Source organism: Hemiscyllium ocellatum, chromosome 13 (assembly GCF_020745735.1).
Source record: "Hemiscyllium ocellatum isolate sHemOce1 chromosome 13, sHemOce1.pat.X.cur, whole genome shotgun sequence".
NCBI lineage: Eukaryota > Metazoa > Chordata > Chondrichthyes > Orectolobiformes > Hemiscylliidae > Hemiscyllium > Hemiscyllium ocellatum.
This window is the reverse complement of record NC_083413.1, coordinates 75,379,727-75,399,176: the sequence shown is the minus strand read 5'-3', so window position 1 is coordinate 75,399,176 and position 19,450 is coordinate 75,379,727. Positions and strand designations below refer to the sequence as shown.

At 43.9% G+C, this 19,450-nt stretch overlaps 2 protein-coding genes across 19 annotated transcripts in view; one reads left to right on the top strand and one right to left on the bottom strand.

Annotated features, from left to right (window-relative positions):
- Positions 1-19,450, top strand: part of kif1aa (kinesin family member 1Aa) — a 299,164-nt gene that overhangs the window by 67,430 nt on the left and 212,284 nt on the right. The window lies entirely within an intron of this gene.
- On the bottom strand, positions 1,764-12,494 carry LOC132821619 (uncharacterized). Its single transcript, XM_060834303.1, has 4 exons — positions 11,929-12,494; positions 6,186-6,401; positions 4,822-5,028; positions 1,764-2,483 (listed from the first exon to the last, which is right to left on the bottom strand). The coding sequence occupies exons 1-4, from the start codon at positions 12,214-12,216 to the stop codon at positions 2,292-2,294; spliced, it is 903 nt and encodes a 300-aa protein (XP_060690286.1). The 5' UTR covers positions 12,217-12,494; the 3' UTR covers positions 1,764-2,291.

Below are 19,450 nucleotides of genomic sequence, written 5' to 3'. Positions count from 1 at the left end.
CATCCGCAGTTCTTTCAGTTTTTATTGAAGATTATTCAAAGAGTTGACAGGAAAGATGCTGGGAGTTTTTTTGTCCCTTGTGTGACAGTCCAGGGCCAGAGGGCAGTGTTAGAATAAGATGTCATTCAGTTCGGACAGAAATGAGGAAGAATGTCTTCTCTCAGAGAGTAGTGAACATGTGGAATGGGGCTGTTGAGGCTGAGTCATTAACTATATTGAAAGCTGAGAAAGACAGATTTTCAGTCAATAAGAGAATAGAGCGTTACGGATATAAGGCAGGAAAGTGGAGTTGAGGATTCTCAGATCATCCATGATCTCATTGAATGATCTACTTCTGCTCCCATGTGGCCTGATATCAGTTAGACTTTCCATATGCTCACTTCTGCACTGATATCTGATTTTCTCTCCAATGCATATTCCCAGTCTGCCATTGTCTTGTACACAGGGTGACCCCCACATCCACGGAATCATTTTCCATGGTTTCAGCTACGCACGAGTTACTGCGCACCAAACATATTAGAGGGAACCGGTGACCAGGAGGCTGCTGGGAATGAAAGTTTCCCATCAAAATGAATGGGTTTGTTCCTATCTGCGGTTTCAGGCTTTCGCGGTCCTGGAATGTAGCCCCATGAGTATGAGGGACTACTGTACTGCATGTAGTAAGTTATTTAGAAATACGGAACCCGGGTATTCACCTGAGCCGGTCTAAGTGAGCATCAACTCCACTCAGGCAGAGATCCTCATCCATGTCTTACCTCACCTATTTTTAAGTATTGACATTTTCTTCATTTAATCACTTACTCCCACGGAACATTCCACAGCTGCCACCTTTCCTTCTCCTCTTTGTTCCAAAGGAGCAGGAGTAGGCCATTCACCATTTGAGCTTGCTGTTCTATTCATTCTGAGTGTAGTTGGTTTATCAACTCCATTCCTTAGTTCTTTTATATCTGTTTTCGTTGGAGAGAAGAAGGTTGGGCAGTGACTTGAGACATATAAGTGTGGACAGTGAGAGCCATTTTCCTCAGATGCTGATGGCTAGCATGCGGTGACACAGCTTTAAACTGAGGGGTGATATAGGAGAGATGTCAGAGGTAGCTCCTTTACTCAGAGAGTAGTTGGGGCATGGAATGCGCTGCCTGCAACAGTAGTAGTCTTGCCAACCTTAAGGGCATTTAAATGGTCATTGGTTAGATGTATGGACGTAAAGTCAACCGGTCTCATGACTTTAATAATCTTGTACACATTCAGATTAGCTCTTGGCTGCTTTCTTTCCGGGCCTATTAGCTCAGGTTTATCAAGTCTGACCTCATAACTCAGCCCCCAGATTTGTGGGATCTGTTGTGTTGCTGTTTTCTGTCCCGACTCCAATGCTTAAAGCTCAATTCTGTTCCTTGGTGAGCAGAACATGGTTTATGATTAGAGTTTATGACCAGAGCGTGAGAAGTTTGATCACTACCTCTTGTGACTTACATGTTACTGTTTTGGTTGGGTGCGTGATATTGTGTAGGCTTTATCTGGTGCTGCTCTGCGTATGTAGCCAGTGACTTACTAATGTTTGGAACCTGGTGCCATGAAATAATAATGGCAGAGCCACCCATTCATGGGATGTCAATCCAATAACTGACTAAGAGATTCTGTACCTTCACGTGGGAGAACATATTTGATGCTGAATCTCAAATTGTACAATTTCCATTCCTTACTTAATGGTTAGTTGAAGAAGGACAAAGGAGATTGGTTGAGTGAAACATTTATTGATCCATAGAAGTACCATGATGGTAAAAGAAGGAACTACAAGAGTGGCGTAGTAGCCAATTTCTGAAAATACAGTCATTCAAGTTCCAGCAAAACCTAACTGAGACATCGATAGTGGATATCCTGCTCTAAGTATGGAATGTTCTCTTCAAAAAAAAGGCAAGTCAGTTGGGGTAAATGAATCCTACTGCTCCACGTGTGATGCATCTTCGCAGGATGTCATTCAGGAGCACCAGCACTGGTTCCTTCAATATGTTGGTTGGCATTAGTGAGAGGAAATGGTGCCAAGGGAACAAAGGGGAACATTGAATGTTGAGGGACTGGGTCATAAGTTGGTCACAGATGGCTGAACTGAGCCAGAGGGTCCTTCCCTCAATAGTTCCTGGTTGGTCACTGGACCTATTTTATTGGTCTGCACAAATATCACTTTTATATCAGTCTTTGCCTTGTTAACATTTAAAAACTGATGATTTTACGTATCTTAACTGTTTTGCCAGCCAAACTATTTCGCCTACATGAACGATGAAGGCTGTTGAATTCTAGAAAGTTCCCCTTCTCCATATAGTCATGTGAGCCACTGTCCACTGGTGCTTGCGTGCTGTCTCCCTGATCACGATAGGCTCGTTCTTCTCTGCAAGTAGTTCGAAGTGTGGAGAGAATATTCGCTTCATCGTATCAAAGCCTCGCACCTCATTGCTAGAGACATCCTTGTACCCACCCAACCACCGGGACTGCGTAAAACACAGAAAAGAAAGGGAGTGAAATGAGAGTTACCTGAGCGCTAGAATCATTCACCCATTCACACTAAGAGCTATTCCCACTTGTATTATGAAATCGCCACATGTTCACAACTGGTTGGTAGCCCTGAGCATCTTAGAAACTGATCAAATAAAAGCAGGAGTAAGTGCTTTGTTTTATTTATTTATGGGACATGGACACCACTAGTGAGGCCAACAGTTATTATCCATTCCTAGTTGAGGGCAGTCAAGAGTCAACCATCTTGCTGTGAGTTACATGTAGGCCAGACCAGGTAAGCACAGCAGTATTCTTCCCTGAAGGACATTAATGAACCAAGATGGGCTTTTCCCCAACAATCAACAATGGCTTCATGATCATCAGTTGACCTTCAATTCCACCAGCTGCCATGATGGGATTTGAACCTGGGTCCCAAGAACATTACCTGGGTCTCTGGATTAACAGTCCAGCAATAATACCATCAGGCCATTGCCTCCCCAACATATGGCCCATTAAGCCTGCAATAAAATGAGGGTTTGTCAGAGCTTGACCACAACTTTGCTTTTCTGTCTGTTCTCCATAATCTTTGATGTGGAGGTGCTGGTGTTGTACTGGGGTGGAAAACATTAAAAATCACACACCATCAGGTTATAATCCAACAGTTGGACTGTAGGCTAATGTTGTGTGACTTTTAGCTTTGTCCATAATCTTTGAAGACCCAGTAGTTCAAGAACCTGTCTATCCTGGTTATATGCAGAATCTCAGCCTCTGCAGCTCTCTGGCAAGAGAAAATAATCCCTCTTGTAGTTTACACAATGTTGTGTATGGGGAACTGGTCCTTTAACAGGAATGCTACACTAAATTACGGATAGCACTGCTAAGTTCTAGCATTGCCTTCTGCCTGACTCTCTCTGGTGAGTTGAGTGCTCTTCAGAACGAGGCTAATAATTCTGCTGAATGCCTTCAGTATTAACTGCAGGACAACAGGAAAATGTGGCTCAGGTAACAATGCTGAAACACCAAAAGGATTCCCAGATGCTCCAATGGGATAATTCAGCAGTTTCTTTGTGAATTTTTGGGCTTGGTTACTATTAAGCTGTTAGTGGTCAGCTGAGGTTTGAGGATCTGTTCTAAAACTCTTTAAGTAGAGATATCACTCAGTTTAACGTCCTCTCTTTCTCTCTCTCTCTCTCTCACACACACACACACACACACACACACACACACACATTGGATGAGAGAGGATATATGACACAGAAACAAGTCATTGGGCACTATCAGTTCTTGCTGGTGTTTATGTTTCACTCAAACCACCCCCCCCCATATTCCCCATGGCCCATGTTCCCACCCTCCCCAGAGAATCAGACCCAGGACGATTTTACTTTCCCTCCAGCCCTGGTGTGGACTAGTTGGTACCAATGCCCAGCCATACAGAACAACATCTGGAATTTAGCTAGTGGAGGAACTCCCCAGTGCCAGATAAAGCCAAGATTTAAAACCAGCTCCCTCCACATCATGATGCTGCAAATGAGTGGGTAGTCTGGATCAATACTTTTCAAGGTCATGAGAAAAGTAATACAATCATTAAAACATGGGAAATGGCCAACGATTGCACTGAATAAAGTCAGTGTTCTCATGAGAAGCTTGCAAAATGTTCATATTAAAATCTATCATAGTAACCATCCCCTTCTCCCTCATTTAATTCACTAACGTCCAGGTGAACGTACCTGTATGATTCACTGCAACTTTTCCTCATGTGATGGGGTTCTCATCAATCTTTGAATGAAGACGTTCCTCCTGACTTCCCAATTGGATTAGAGGGATTAGAGATCTGTACCCTTGATTTAGCTCCCTCAGTCTCTATTAGAGATGTGTATACATATCTCACTCCCTTGGTCTCCTTTGAGATATGTACACTCTATCTAGCTCCCTCTGTCTCCACTAGAGATGTGTACATCTATCTAGCTCCCTCAGTCTCTATTAGAGATGTGTACACTCAATCTAGTTCCCTCAGTCTCTATTAGAGATTTATACACAGGTCCAGTTCCCTCCCTATTAGATGTATAGATCTCTAATACATCTATTAGAGATGTATATACAAGATGTAACTCAGGCTCTATGTGATCTCAAATGTGGCTCAATGGTAGGATGACCAATACATTATTAAAGGACAGGGGATAGCAGGAACCAATCGATATTTCATTCCTACACAAGCTGCAATTCTGCTTGCGGTAATCAGTTCAATAAATGTACCCCTGACATATTTCCCTCGACATTTGATCATACCACACAACAATACTCTTGGGTTGATAGGAAACCTGCTGATCGTTTTACCTTTGGGGTGAATTCCTCAAGCCAGGTGTACGGTGATGTAATGACAAGAATTCCTCCAGGGGCCACTAGCTCTGGGAGTCTGTGGAAGAACGCAAAGGGGTCAGGGAGACGACAGATCAGGTTGCCTGCCAGAACACAGCCGAAAGATCCGAGATCTGAGGGTAGATTGCAGGCATCGCCCTGCCTGAAGAAACACCGAGTCCGATCCTAAAGAATGGAACAGAAGCACCAAGTGAGACAACTTGAAGGAACTGCCATAATGCTGAGGGTCAGAGACATCAGTGCTGGGAGAGGGGCTTTGTTTCTGTTTGGGCATTGAGAACAGCAAGCAACATCCCTACTATACCCTGTCCATGACAGGCACAGCAACACATTAAAACCCCCTCCATGCTGGAACATCCTGCAACTACAGCTCTGGAGGCTTACTACAATTGGAACAATTCCTCCCACTCTGAGCTGGTTTAACTCAAGGCCTTCAGAGGAGACAGTGCCATAACTCACCTGATGCAGTGTTTAAATGGTAGCCCTGATCTCCTACTTTTTGTTGTTAATGAGTTAGGACCCTGTTACTTCACAGTCCTTATTTTGCAGGCAGATTTTGTTTGTGCCAATCTATGGACTGAAATACACTTTAATTCTTTGCTGTTGAGGAGAAGGAAATAAACTATTTGTCTGAGTGATAGAATACAGGCTCTTTTGAACATTTTGCAAGCTTCTCATGTGAACACTGACTTTATTCAGTGCAATCGCTGGCCATTCTCCATGTTTTAATGATTGTATTACTTTTCTCATGACCTTGAAAAGTGTTGATCCAGATTACCCAATCATTTGCAGCATGGTGATGTGGAGGGAGCTGGTTTTAAATCTTGGCTTTATCTGGCACTGGGGAGTTCCTCCACTAGCCAAGTTCCAGATGTTGTTCTGTATGGCTGGGCATTGGTACCAACTAGTCCACACCAGGGCTGGAGGGAAAGTAAAATCGTCCTGGGTCTGATTCTCTGGGGAGGGTGGGAACATGGGCCATGGGGACACCCATCGAGGATTGGTCAGGAGCAATGTGAAGCTGCTCTCAGCGTGTGTCCCCCCCCACCACCACCTCAATTAATTCAATGGATGTTCAAGGAACGAACTCTGGCTTGGAGGACTCAAGAAGCGAGAGGCAGCTATCCAGAATGGTAAATTGATGCTAGCGGCAGACAGGAAACATAGAGGGGGAGAAATAGGATTGAAATTACCGAAAGACAATGGGCAAGCAGACTGGAACAATAGGAATACAGCAAAAGAGATACAAGGGAGAGTGAATCAATGATGAGGTGTAGAATACCAGATCTAGGAAATTAGGGATGACTTGACTTAGTACTTACAATGTCCGTCGGTACAACAGCTGTGTGCTGGGTGCCCAGGTCTCCTTCAGTCAGAGCACAGTAAGGGAGTTGGCCTTTCTCTTTCAGTTGGTTGCAAGCAGTCACAAATGAAAGGCTGTAGTCGATGCCCACCACCTCCTGAAGTACCCGTGCCATCTCAAATGAGGCCCTTCCCACAGCACAACCGATGTCCAGAGCTCTGCAGGGAATGCCAGTCTAGAAAGGGTGAATGGACAGGTTAGACTTGAAATGGTAACACCACGCTCAGGATCAGCAATTGGGCATCGACAACATTGATCACTGCCCAGAAAGAAAGGTAGACCTACCTTTTCCCTTATCCCACCCTGAGCTCCATCACCGCAGGAGGTTAGAGAAATGGCATCCCTACAAAATAGAACATGGGAATACCTTGGCTGAAATTACCCAAACTGGAGAAGAAGGTGCCAACCATCTCGAGTGTCTCTGACAAGCCCAAGCAGAGGTCAAGTGCAAACAGAGGAAGGAATGTGTGTGAAAACCCAGCATGCCAGGCAGCCCCCTCCCCTGCGGCAGGATGTACAGATCCAGCACTGGGCTGTTTAGATTAGATTAGATTTTTTTAGATTAGACTTAGATTAGACTTACAGTGTGGAAACAGGCCCTTCGGCCCAACAAGTCCACACCGACCCGCCGAAGCGAAACCCACCCATACCCCTACATTACCCCTTACCTAACACTACGGGCAATTTAGCATGGCCAATTCACCTGACCCGCACATCTTTGGACTGTGGGAGGAAACCGGAGCACCCGGAGGAAACCCACGCAGACACGGGGAGAACGTGCAAACTCCACACAGTCAGTCGCCTGAGTCGGGAAATTGAAAATAGTTTAGTCACCTCAGTATCCACACCTGGAAGAAAGTCACCCTCGATCCTGTGACACTCCCCGAGAAGTTTAATATCACACCCTTTCACAACTTCAGAATTACCAATCCACTCTGTATGGTTACTGCTGTAATTTGGGAACTGAGCATGCAATTTGTCCACTGAAAACTCTCACAGACATCTTAGTGATGGCTGTTAGGAAGCTATATTGGCCAGAACCCTATGGATCTTCTTCAAGGATCACAATTGCCCCTCCCATGTGGTTGATGATGCCCTCCAACACATCTCCTATACTTTCCAAACCTCTGCCTTTGAACCCCACCCCTCCCAATGCAACAAGGACAGAACACTCCAGTCCTCACCTTCCACCCCATCAACCTCCATATACATTGCATTATCGTCCACCACTTCTGCCACCTACATTCAGACCCCATCACTAGGGATATATTTCCTCCCCATCCCTATCAGCATTCCAGAGAGACCATTCCCTCCATGACTCCCTTGTCAGATCCATGCCCCCCAACCAGCCCACACCCCACTCCCGGCACCTTTCCCTGCCGCAGACGATGGATAATATGTAACTCATCAACCGGAGAGACTGAGTGGGAGAACCAGGCATGCAGGAAGGATTACAATGCACTTAACAGAGATCGAGTAATTTCTAATTGGCCATTAAACCCCAGAGATCAGATTACTGCCTTCGGTGATTCACGCTTTCACTTACTATCCTATCTGTTTTAGATCCATTTCCTGATGATAGAGAGCTTCTTGTAGATGCTGACAGTAAATATAACCTGGTTTAGGAGGAATAACTGTGATCCATTGCTGTAAGCTTATTGTCAGTGTTGTTGACTGTAAAAGGCACTGCAGGTCATATAGAGAAATGAGGGGTAACGACGATGACACAATAATTTGCAGATCCAACGGGTTTAGCAGTGATAGAAAATAACTCCAGTTATGCCTGTCATTTGACTAATAATAAAAAATAAATTCTTTCAGAGTGCAACATATTATACAGCCACTATCATTGAACTGTGCCACCCATTATAAATGTGTACCAATTGTACTGTGTACCCATTGTACTCTGCTATATATAAAAAGATACTGTAGCCATTCAACACATATGGAAAGAATGTTTATAACACACAAGGTGACCTAACAGCCCACTGTGTCTTTGCCAATCCATCAATGGATAATCAATGGAGGTGATGCTGCTGCAATGTCATTGGACTAGTGACCCAGAAACCCAGATGATGCTCTGAGATGGGGGTTCAAACCCCAACACAGCAGCTGGTGCAATTTAAATTTGATAATTAAATCTGAAAAATAAAGGTAGACTCAGTAATGGTGATGATGAAGCAGTCATTGATGATGCAAAAAACCCATTTTGTTCACTACCCTTTGATAAAGGAAATCTGCCAGCCTTACCTGGTCTGGTCCACATGTGACTCCAGATCCACAGTAAATGTGCTTGATTTTGAACTTCCTTCTAAGATGGCCTTGTGATCCATTCAGCTCAAGGGCAATTGGGGATGGGTGACAAAAATTGGCCTGGCCAGCGATAGTCATATCCAATGAAAGAATTTAAAAATGTCAAACTAATCCTTGTTCTCTCCTCATATCCCAGTGCTTGAAATATTTACTTATTCTGACCCAAGCAATAGTCTCTGTCTCAACTTGTTCATCACATGCTCCAACAAGTTCTGCCTAAAATATTCTCCTGATATCGTTCTTCACTCTCAAAGCTAACCTTAAATTGGCAGCTCCTCTTCACCAACTCCTAAAGCACAGAATATAGCCTTTTTCTTATTCATTCTGCAATGTATTTTTTTTAAAACCCAGTCATGCTAACTTTTAATAGTTTCAGCTCTACTGTAAGTAAACCATGGGTCAATGTACTCTTCCAACGCAGGTGCAAATTAAGTGATGAAACACTGAACTTTGTTTTGTTTTGGCTAGAAAATCATTGTTTTCTCTGGCTTCCTGACTTCATGCTATTTTCGTTGACTTTATTTTGAGTCAGGGAAGGCCTTGGGTGCAAAACACACCCTTTTCTGGTGCACACGCATCTTTTCTGAGTTGAGGTTCCCTGTTGTGAATATTGCAAGAACTCTGCATTTTCCCTGTCACGCTATGATTTGTATGCGGGTGTGGGTTTTATAAACTTGAAAACAAGGCACCTCCTTCAAGAGTTTGTCACCGCCAATAGATGCCCACTGGGCAGTTAGGAGCACTCTAAAATGTCTGTATGAAATGTCTTCATACCTTCAATACCACTATTGAATGCTGAGCTATGGGACAGATGTTTCTATTTAGTGCAGTTTATGACACAGCCATAGTTTATGACACAGTTTATGACACAGCATGGAAACAGATCCTTTCATCCACCTTATCCATGCCACCCAGATATCCTCAATTAATCTAGTCCCATTTGCCAGCATTTGGCCCAAACTGTCAAAACCCTCCCTGTCCATGTGCCCATTCAGATGCCTTTTAAATGTTGTAATTGTACACGGCTGCACCACTTCCTCTGATGTCTCATTCCATTCACACACCATCCGCTGCTGCCTGTAAGATCCCTTTTAAATCTTTCTCCTCTCACCTTACACCAATGCCTTCTCGTTTTGGAATCCTGCATTCAGGGAAAAAGATCTTGGCTATTCACCCTCTCCATGCCCCTCATGATTTTGGTACTGTCCTGCAATGGTACACTGACTCAACAATGATCATCTCTATGTAAGTGTTGATATACATCAGAGTACATTTTAGACCAGAGAAAATGCTGCCATGCCTTTAAAAATGTAGAAACTATCCTTATCACCTTTAGAATTCTTACAGTGTAGAAACAGGCCATTTGGCTCAACAAGCCCACTTCAACTCTCCTATGAATATCCCACCCAGACCCATTCCCCTACCCTGTACTCTACATTTCCCCTGACTCATGCTTTTAGCCCACACATCCCTGAACACTATGAGGCAATTTAGCATAGCCAATCCAGGTAACCTGCACATCTTTGAACTGTGGGCAGAAACCAGAAACAAGCCCAAACAGAGACAGAGAGAACTTGAAAACTCCACAGACAGTCACCTGAGGCTGGGATTGAACCCAGGTCCCTGATGCTATGAAGCATTAGTGCTAACCACTGAGCTAGAGAGTACACAGAGAGTTTTGAGTGTGGAAAGAATGTGCACTGCTTTTGAAAGATGATAAAAATCTAAACACCTCCTCCTGTTCATTGATGGAAGGCGATCTGCAATGAAATGGAGGGGACACTATCTGTTCATTCAGTTTCAGGCTACAGAGTTATAAGTGACTGTTTCGATCATTGTGCCTATTGTTAATCTTTGGCTGAGTTCTAAAAGCTTCTGGAGTGCACAATAGTTGATGTAAGGGAATAGTGGATAGGTTTCTGAGATTACAACAATGTATTCACCTTTGAAATGTTTTTAGTTATTTGTTTCCATAAGTTAAAGACCTTAGCAATATCAAAAGCAGAGTCTTGACTGAGTTTTATGATATTGTCACAATTTTCTTCTTGCACCTGCATTTGGAGTAATTCTCATTGCAAATTGTGTGGCTCCTGAGGATGGTATACTGTATAGTGTATGGAGAATGAGTGGCTATGGGGGATAAAGAGGGGAGCATGGGGATCGATGGGAATGTGGAGGGCTGAAGGCATGGGATTTGAGCAGTCAGAGGGTTGAGGGGTGGGAGGGCCAATATTTCAATGATGTTGGGAGCTAGGCTGTATCTGGCAAAACAGGGATATTCCATCTTCCCCACCACACACATTCACTCTTCCTACACTATATTGTGGCTCTGCACTGTCATTTGAAAGAAACAAAAAAGGGTAAAGAAACAAAAGTCCTGAGTTAAGTCATATATGAATTGGGAATTCTTCTGCAAAGCCACAAAGATATTTGCATTTTGCTGTCCCAATCTGGGCCCAAAATCTCTGACAATTCTCCTTCATCTTCCCGGTTCCATCTTAATGAAGCTGTCCTTCATGGAATTAATATCCCTTTGATAATGGGGTGACAGCACTGCACACAATGGGGCACACCTAGTGCTTCATTTAAACTTACCATTTCTCTTGGATTGCAAAGGGCCAGACTGCTGTTGGCCTTTACTATTTACTGCTTCCACTTTCAGGATGGAATGAAATTAAACCTTTTGGTTGCTCTCCAACTGATCACTATTTTCAGCAAATTTCTCGAGAAAGTAAATATAAAATTCCTTGTCTTGTCGTTCATATATTTTAAAAGCACCATTTCCAACTTAATTTAATGTGAATTAAGATGAGCGCTGAGGATTGTACTGCTTCTGTCAGTTTCATCAACATTAGCAGCATCAAATAGGCCTACATCATTAGCTGGAACTTGACGAGAGCTTCCATGACCTGGTTTAACAATCCAAATAGTGAGAGAAATTGAAATATAATCTGGTACAAAAATGTAACAACTCTCCATACTGTACTGACCCACTGTCCAAGCGAGTCCCAGAGTGTGAAAGGACAGTGCCTGACCCACTGTCCCAGCCAACCCCAGAGTGGGAAAGGACAGTGACTGACCCCACTGTCCCAGTCAGTCCCAGAGTGTGAAAAGACAGTGTCTGACCCACTATCCCAGTCAGTCCCAGAGTGTGAAAGGACAGTGTCTGACCCACTCTCCCAGTCAGTCCCAGAGTGTGAAAGGACAGTGTCTGACCCAGTGTCCCAGTCAGTGCCAGAGTGTGAAAGGACAGTGTCTGACCCACTGTCCCTGACTTTCCTTTTCTGCTCTCTCAATCCTGATTTTGTCCAGGCCCTAATTCTTTTCATAGTAATAATCTGGAAGTCTATGTATTTAAATAGAGGCTGAACACTAGCCGTGCCTGTTACCTGTTGGGTGAAGTACTTGATGCATTCCTGGGCACATCTTTGCGGGAAATTCTGGAGAGCGACTGGGTCGTTGATGTACAGCGACAGTTCCTGTGATGACCCGAAGTGGAAGAGGAGGTACTCGTTCAGAGCTCGCTGCGTTTCGTACACGTTCTCCCGTGTCCCTGATCCTCGTTGTGAGGCCATGAGGTGCCTGCACAAACTGTAGAAGGTGTAGCCGCCAGCGAGCAGGAGAGCAGACCCGAGCAACACGGGCTTGGCATCCTTCAGAGCCTGAAGTGCTGGCATTGTGAGGGAGAGCAAGGGTGCTGGGCAGCAGCTAATAGGGAGCTGGAAGAGAAGCCGGCAACAGGAATGTGCCCTGTGACTGAAAGCAATCACTCTCCTTGACACAAGGTCTTTTGGTTGAAACGGCCCCTTTGTTCATAAAAGATTTCGAAATCAAAAGCAGTCTAACCCCCTCCCACAACTGCTTTGTTGTACAGGGGTGCAGAGCCTGGTTACAAAGCTGCAAGCGACTGTCGGATTTTCCTTGCTCACTGGTCTGGCTTGACCTTTGTCCTTGAAGCGCTGTACTGCAATTGGCCAAAAGCAGGAAATTGGAAGGGATGGGGGGAGGGGTGAGCTTCAAGAGAAGATTTACTATTTAAATCATTGCACTCACTGATTTTTTTTCCCCTCAAGCACAGCCTCCTGGCATCGTTTGTACATTCCCTGTGGCTGCGTTTATATTAACCTCTCCTCTGGGTCTGTTACTCACCACCAGACTAAAGGTGCCTCTGATTTTCTTAGTAGGTCAGAGGCAGATCAGAGTTGCCTCCATACCATCGGGCGAGATGCCCAGGAGGAAATCTCAATGACATGTTCGCATTGTTTTAAAAACTTCACAACAGCGCTCGAAAATGTTCATTTCCAAGTATTGCTGTATTTTTTTAAAAGTAGTTCCATCTGGGTGTGTTCCAGATGATTCTGTGGCTCTGTGCTGGCCCAGGTCACATGTGTGTTCACACGTGATTTACCATCATGCTACCACACATAACCAGGTTTATACAGCCACCGAGGTGGGGTGGACTGGAATAGTTCACATCGAACGATCAGAAGGAACTGAGGGGCTGCATGTTGAACTCCTATGCTGTGGAAGTAGGCCATTCAGCCCATCAAGTCCACACTGACCTTCCAAAGAGCATCCCACCCAGACCCATCTGATCCCTGTAACCCTGCATTTCCCATGGCCAAACCACCTGACCTGCACAGCTTTGGACTGTGGGAGGAACCCCGAGCATCCAGAGGAAACCCACACAGACATGGGCAAAATGGGCAAACTCCACACAGACAGTTACCCGAGGCTGGAATCAAAACTGGGCCCCGGCGCTGTGAGGCAGCAGTGCTAACCACTGAGCCACTGTACGGCAAAGTTACTGCATTTGCAATTAACAACAGTGCAGACTTGTCGAGACTCCCAGTGTTAGAAAGCTGTAGTCAGGCCTCAGCACCCAATCCTGCTGTGGCACAGTCTGTCATAGAGTCGTAACGTTATACAGCACAGAAACAGACCTTTGATCCAACTCATGCATCCTAAACTGATCTAGCCCCATTGCCAGCATTTGTGAAGAAAATTCCCTTCTGTGGCAAGCCCACTTTCACTATTGTGTCTCCCAGGTATCAGGCAACAAATATAATCCCACCCAAGATGGAGTCTGACTGTCTCACCTTGTCATCCAATGGCATTGCTATCATCAAACCCTCCACATTAACCGTCATCACTGACCAGAATCCTAAAGCCAGCCACATTAATGCTGTGGCTTCAAGTACAGGCCAGAGGCTGGGTGTTCTGCAGCCAATGGCCTGCTTCCCAACTCCCCAGCACTAACAAAGGACACAAATAAGGAGCACAATGGAACACCATCACCTGCATGTTCCCCTCCAATCACACACCATCCTGACTAGGAAATCCATGCTGCTCCTTCACCGTCACTGGGTTAAAACCCAGAACCCCTTCCCTTGGCAGCACTCTGATACATCGCTTTATGGGCTGGGATTTTAAGTGTGGAAATTGAGAGTGCTGCCCGCCCAGCATAGAGGCAGCCCCAACAAACTGCTCTGAAATCAGCATCCTGAGTGACACTTTAAAGTACATTAGCAGTCACGTGACCCGCATATTACCCTGTTCTCTACCATTGAGTAGACGGATGAACATGAGGAGCCTGTGTTTGGAAAGGTAGGCAGGAAGGTGGAGGACACATTCTGGGGTCTGCCATGGATGCATGGAGGGAATCCTTCCCCTCCTGTCCCCCAGCCTCCAAAACCCATCTCCCCAGCCTCCCATCCTAGGGTGGCTGATCCCTCCAGCCTAAGTATCTAAGACTAACCTAAATCTCTGCTCATTGCATTGCTGACTGCCAAGCCATCAATGCTAAGACATATCATGAAAACTTACTGTTGACATTATGTTGTGTGCAAAGACATAACCCAAATGAGATTGAACATGAGGGCTCAGATTAACTTCAGTCAGAACTGGATGGAGAAGTGTTGTTGAAATTCAAAGATAATTGCAGGGCGTTATGACCAGATACCGCCAAAGGTTTCTCTAATTCATTACAATCCCAAATGATGTAGCCCAAATATCTAAACACCCGGGTGAGAAGGAATGAACTAACTCCCTTCAGTTATTCACCCGCCCACTTGATTGGTTGCAACTAAGTCAATATAAAATGGAAGTTTTTGCTTTCTCCAATTCCTCCAAATCTCTTTCTCCTGGATCTAAATGAATTAATGTTTTAAAATGCGCCAAAGTCGCCAAACTTTCTTGAATTAATAAAATAATTACTTTATTAATTGGTAAAGATGAAAATAAATAACGACAACACGCAAACATACTCTCTCTCTCTCTATGTGGATGTCTGAAATAGTCAGGAAGAGCAGTTCTAAAGTTATCAGAAGCAATCTTTAATGGTTCTGATTGCAGATTTGTTAGAAATTGAGCAATCAATTTTTTGATTCTTAGTTTTGCAGGTTGATTAAAATTGTGTGACTTCAATTCTTTTTGCCAAGACTTTCAGCATTCAAGGTGAGAAAGAGTGTTTCCCTCTGGTTTATCTGCAGTGCAAGGATGTTTAAAACAGCTGTTCCAAAACTATGGCCCCCACAACCCCCAGCCCACACATTAAGACTCCTGGCCAATAACACACACACAGACTAATATTGTAATCGGTTTTTAATCACTTTCCTTGTATATTCCTGGAGGGCAAAATCGATAAATCTACAGGATGGGACAATCTGCTGACAGGAGGGATCGTCAAAACGTTTGTTATCTCGTCTTACCGAGTCTCCCATGTTTTTGAAAGTTTCCCTGACACTTAACTGAAAGCAAAACACTGCAGATGCTGGAAATCTGAAATAAAAACAGGGAGATTGAAGAAACTGAACAGCTCTGGGTGGATTTGTGGAGGGAAAGACAGAGTTAGCATTTTGGGTCTGATGTGACACTCTGTTGGAACTCCATTGCTCTGACCCGACTGATCATGAATTGTCACTACTGAAGTCAAACTGCATGCCTTAAAACTAGAGTGTCAACCCTAAAAGCAGGACTGGAAATAAACATGAAATAGCAGATCCTCACTGGAGATTGTTAACATAGGATCAAAAATTTTGAAGAGGCTCATTAACCATGAAAGTAATGCTGGTGTTTCTATCCTGTCTCTTAATTGGTTTCAAAATCATTTCTCATTTAATGTTGATCTGCTTTCCTCATTTGCTTCCTTTTCTCAATTACATTGTGTAGTGCACGACCATTGCTTTGTGGTTTGTGTGTACTGAAACACTCAAGAGCTCTCTGGCGGATTCTTTTTCACTTAATGAATCTTTGAAGACACAGGGAATAATTGGCCGGTCTGTACCATTTTGTGATAGAAAAGCCCTCCACCACCATTTCAGGCTCATTAGTGATAATCAGAAGTCATTTTCATTTTCAATTGCTTTTTTTTCTGGAGGCAAACACTTTCTGTGTGGCTTGTGTTCATTTGTTGACCCCCTTCAATCCCCTCTCTGCCCATATTCCACCTTGGTTTGTTATTATGTCTTTTTCCAGACAGTTGAGCAATTTCACAGGACCTTGGATGACTTTTAGGTTACTTGGGGCAATCAATTAATCCAGAGTTTTCATTCTTTACGCATGAATAGATTCCACCCAAAATGGTGGACACAACCCATTCAGACTTTCTTAGCCTGCAGATAGCCCAAGAATAGACCTCCATCAAATCCATACATGTATTTATTTCTCAAAGCTTCACATGGAGATTGAAGGAATACTCTGGCTTGCCAACAACACTGATAAATGTTACCGGTCCATATCATAGAGCTCATAGCTGTCCTTATTCACCCTCACACTCAGTCTCGTTCATACATCAACCCTGGACTTACTGGCCTGCACTTACAGAATTTTAAAATTCTCAATTTTGCTTATCGATCCCTCAATGGTCTTATCCTTCACCATCTCCTCCAACCCTACAGCCCTCTTTGTTACAATGCTATCCTTTTGCTTCTCCCAGGTTTTAACTGCTACATGATTTGTGGTTGTACGTTTAGTTGACAAGGATCTGAACTCCAGAATCCCTTTCCTGAACTCCTCCAACTCTGCCCTCATTTTCCTCCTCTAACTATTTGACCAAGCCTTTGTTCATCTGTTGTATCATCTTCTTATGTGGCCAAGTGTTGCCTGATGATACCTCTGTGAAATACGCTGGGAATTTTTTTTCCTGTGTTAGCAACACAATATAAATAGAAATTGTTGGTTTTTGTCTGAGATTCCCTGTAGACGTGTAAAATGGGTTCAAATGTTTTGCTTTAAAGGTAGCTTACCTATATTACTCAAATAATGGCGAGGTCCAATTTTGGGCTGGCTTTGGGTCTTGCAGCAGGAGTGCATGATGCCTGGCTTTAGGCCAAGGCCTGAGTTGAAATGAATTTTTACCATGATAGGTGTTTAGCTCCAGGGGAGCCCTGGTGCTCACTCACTTCCAGACGATAAAAGCTGACAGAAACACTGTTTGTTTCTTGTCTTGTCCAAAGGGAGATGAAAGAAGGTGTATCAGCTTCTCCCTGGATGGGATGAGAATTTCTGCTTAATGGCAGGGCAAGAATGGACATGTGCTCGATACACACAGGAAGGGGCTGATGGGGTTTTGTTCCTAACAGGAGGAAAACAAACAATTAGTTTATTCTCAATATCGCGAGTTGGTGTGGTCGGACTCTATGGGACTGAACAGGCCAATTCTTGACCCATAGATCTTTGGATGAGAATATGCCACAGTGGCATAAGATAGTAGGTTCACAAAGTAGGATTGGCATCCTTTTGTTTCCTTCTCAGTCTTATCATTAAGACATTTGGACTCACAGCATGGTAAAGCTTGACGGATAAGTTGCTGCTGTTTTGACCGAATGGTCCAAGTTCCTCCCAGTCATTAATGCCAATTCTGCTGCATTTCAAAGAAGATTTGGAATCTTTCTGAAGCATCTTTGCTGACCTCCCTGGAACAATGGCCATTTGAGAGTTGTCTGGCATAGAATCTAGTCCGTCGAAGTCAGTTTTTGCAAGAGTTTTGCCTGACTGCTTGTAGAGATGGCTTCAAGAAGGATGCTAATATTTATCTAATGATGCCCCATTGAATCTAGATGATGCCATGAGTTATGGCTGGAATTGGCTCCAGTGCACGGATGTATCCAGGTTTCACCACAGCACAAGAGTGTGGTAATACCAACCATTCTGTACATTACTCCATTTATTGACTTATAGAGATCTTTGCTTTTAAACACTTGTCATTGTAACTTGTAAAAGGTTAAGCTAGTGCAGCTGATCTAGTGCTGATCACCTTGACAATTTTTGTCTTTTGAGAGACATGGTTGTGAATATATGGAAAATGCTCAGCATATTCCAGAGGATATCCTTCAATGTATTTGGCAGTGGAATATTTGGCTGACCAGGTTTTCATTTACAAAAAAAAGGCGGAATTTTTTTTATCCAAAATTGAAGAGTTCATAAATGTAGTGCGGTGTGGGATCAATTCATCCGCAAACATTTCAGTTTAGTTTAGTTGTGATTGAGGTTAGTGTTTTCCATCTGAACAGTATTTACAGTTATAGAGTCAGACAGCATGGAAACAGACCCTTTGGTCCAACTAGTCCCTGCCGACCAAAATCCCAAACTAAACTACCCCACCTTCCTGAGCTTGGCGCATATCCTTTCAAACATTTATTATTCACGCACTTATCCAAATATACCCACATCCACCACTTCCTCTGGAAGTTCATTCCACACTCAAACTATTCTCTGTGTCCAAAAATTACCCTTCCTGACTGTTTAAAATCTTTTTCCTCTCACCTTAAAAATATACTCCAGAGTCTTGAAATCCCCCACCCAAGGGAAAAGACCCTTGCCATTCACCTTATCCATACCCCTCATTATTTTATAAACCGCTGCAAGGTCACCTCACAACCTCCAACACTCCAATGAAAAAGGTCTGAGCCTATCTAGCCTTTCCGAGCTGAAAATGTGTTGCTGGAAAAGCGCAGCAGGTCAGGCAGCATCCAAGGAACAGGAAATTCGACGTTTCGGGCATAAGCCCTTCTTTAGGAGGGCTGATGAAGAGCTTATGCCCAAAACATCGAATTTCCTGTTCCTTGGATGCTGCCTGACCTGCTGCGCTTTTCCAGCAACACATTTTCAGCTCTGATACTCCAGCATCTGCAGACCCCACTTTCTCCTATCTAGCCTTTCCTTATAACTCAAACCCTCCATTCCTGCTAACATCCTGGTAAATCTCTTCGGAACTCTCTCCAGCTAATAATGTCCTTCCTATAACCAGGCAACCAGAACATAACACAGTATTCCAGAAGAAGCCTCACCAGCATCCTGTACAACCTCAACATAATGACCCAACTTCTATGCTCGAAGGTCTGAGCAATGAAGGCAAGCATTCTAAATACCTTCTTAACCACCCTAACTATATGTGATGCAAACTTCAAAGAATTATGTACCTGAACCCCTTGGTCTCCCTGTACTACAACTCTACTTAAGGACCTATTTCAATTGTATAAATCCTACCTTTGTTAGTTTCATTGCTGACATCAAAGAACAGTTGATCTTTGGGGTGGATAACCATTGTTAGGTTGGTTGTAAATGGGATGGGGGGTATCCCATATCTTGCCACTGAGACAAATTTTGAAGGCACTTGGTCTCATATCCCACTCAAGATGGTTCTTGTCGTAACTTCCCGAAGCAATTGTATCGACTATGTTGAAGATTCTTGAACATTGCAATCAATGAAGCCTCTCGATTTACTGAATCAAATGTTCTGGTCAGAAGAATGACAGGGTTTGGTTATTGCTTTCGCCATTTTCCTTGGATTTTTCTGGCAATGAAGACTATTGGAGATTCCCAGGAGATGTCTGGAGCCTCCCTCTGGGAAGGTTTCCTCAGCCACAGAAAGCAGATAATAGAGGAGATTGGGCATTAGGATTTTCCCTC

Excerpts from the sequence above, each read along its gene's own strand:
- LOC132821619 (XM_060834303.1), bottom strand. The coding sequence starts at position 12,216 with ATGCCAGCACTTCAGGCTCTGAAGGATGCCAAGCCCGTGTTGCTCGGG. Across the intron at positions 6,402-11,928 it reads TCAAGTACTTCACCCAACAG|ACTGGCATTCCCTGCAGAGC; the intron begins GTAACAGGCACG and ends CACCCTTTCTAG. Across the intron at positions 5,029-6,185 it reads CTGTTGTACCGACGGACATT|GATCGGACTCGGTGTTTCTT; the intron begins GTAAGTACTAAG and ends TCCATTCTTTAG.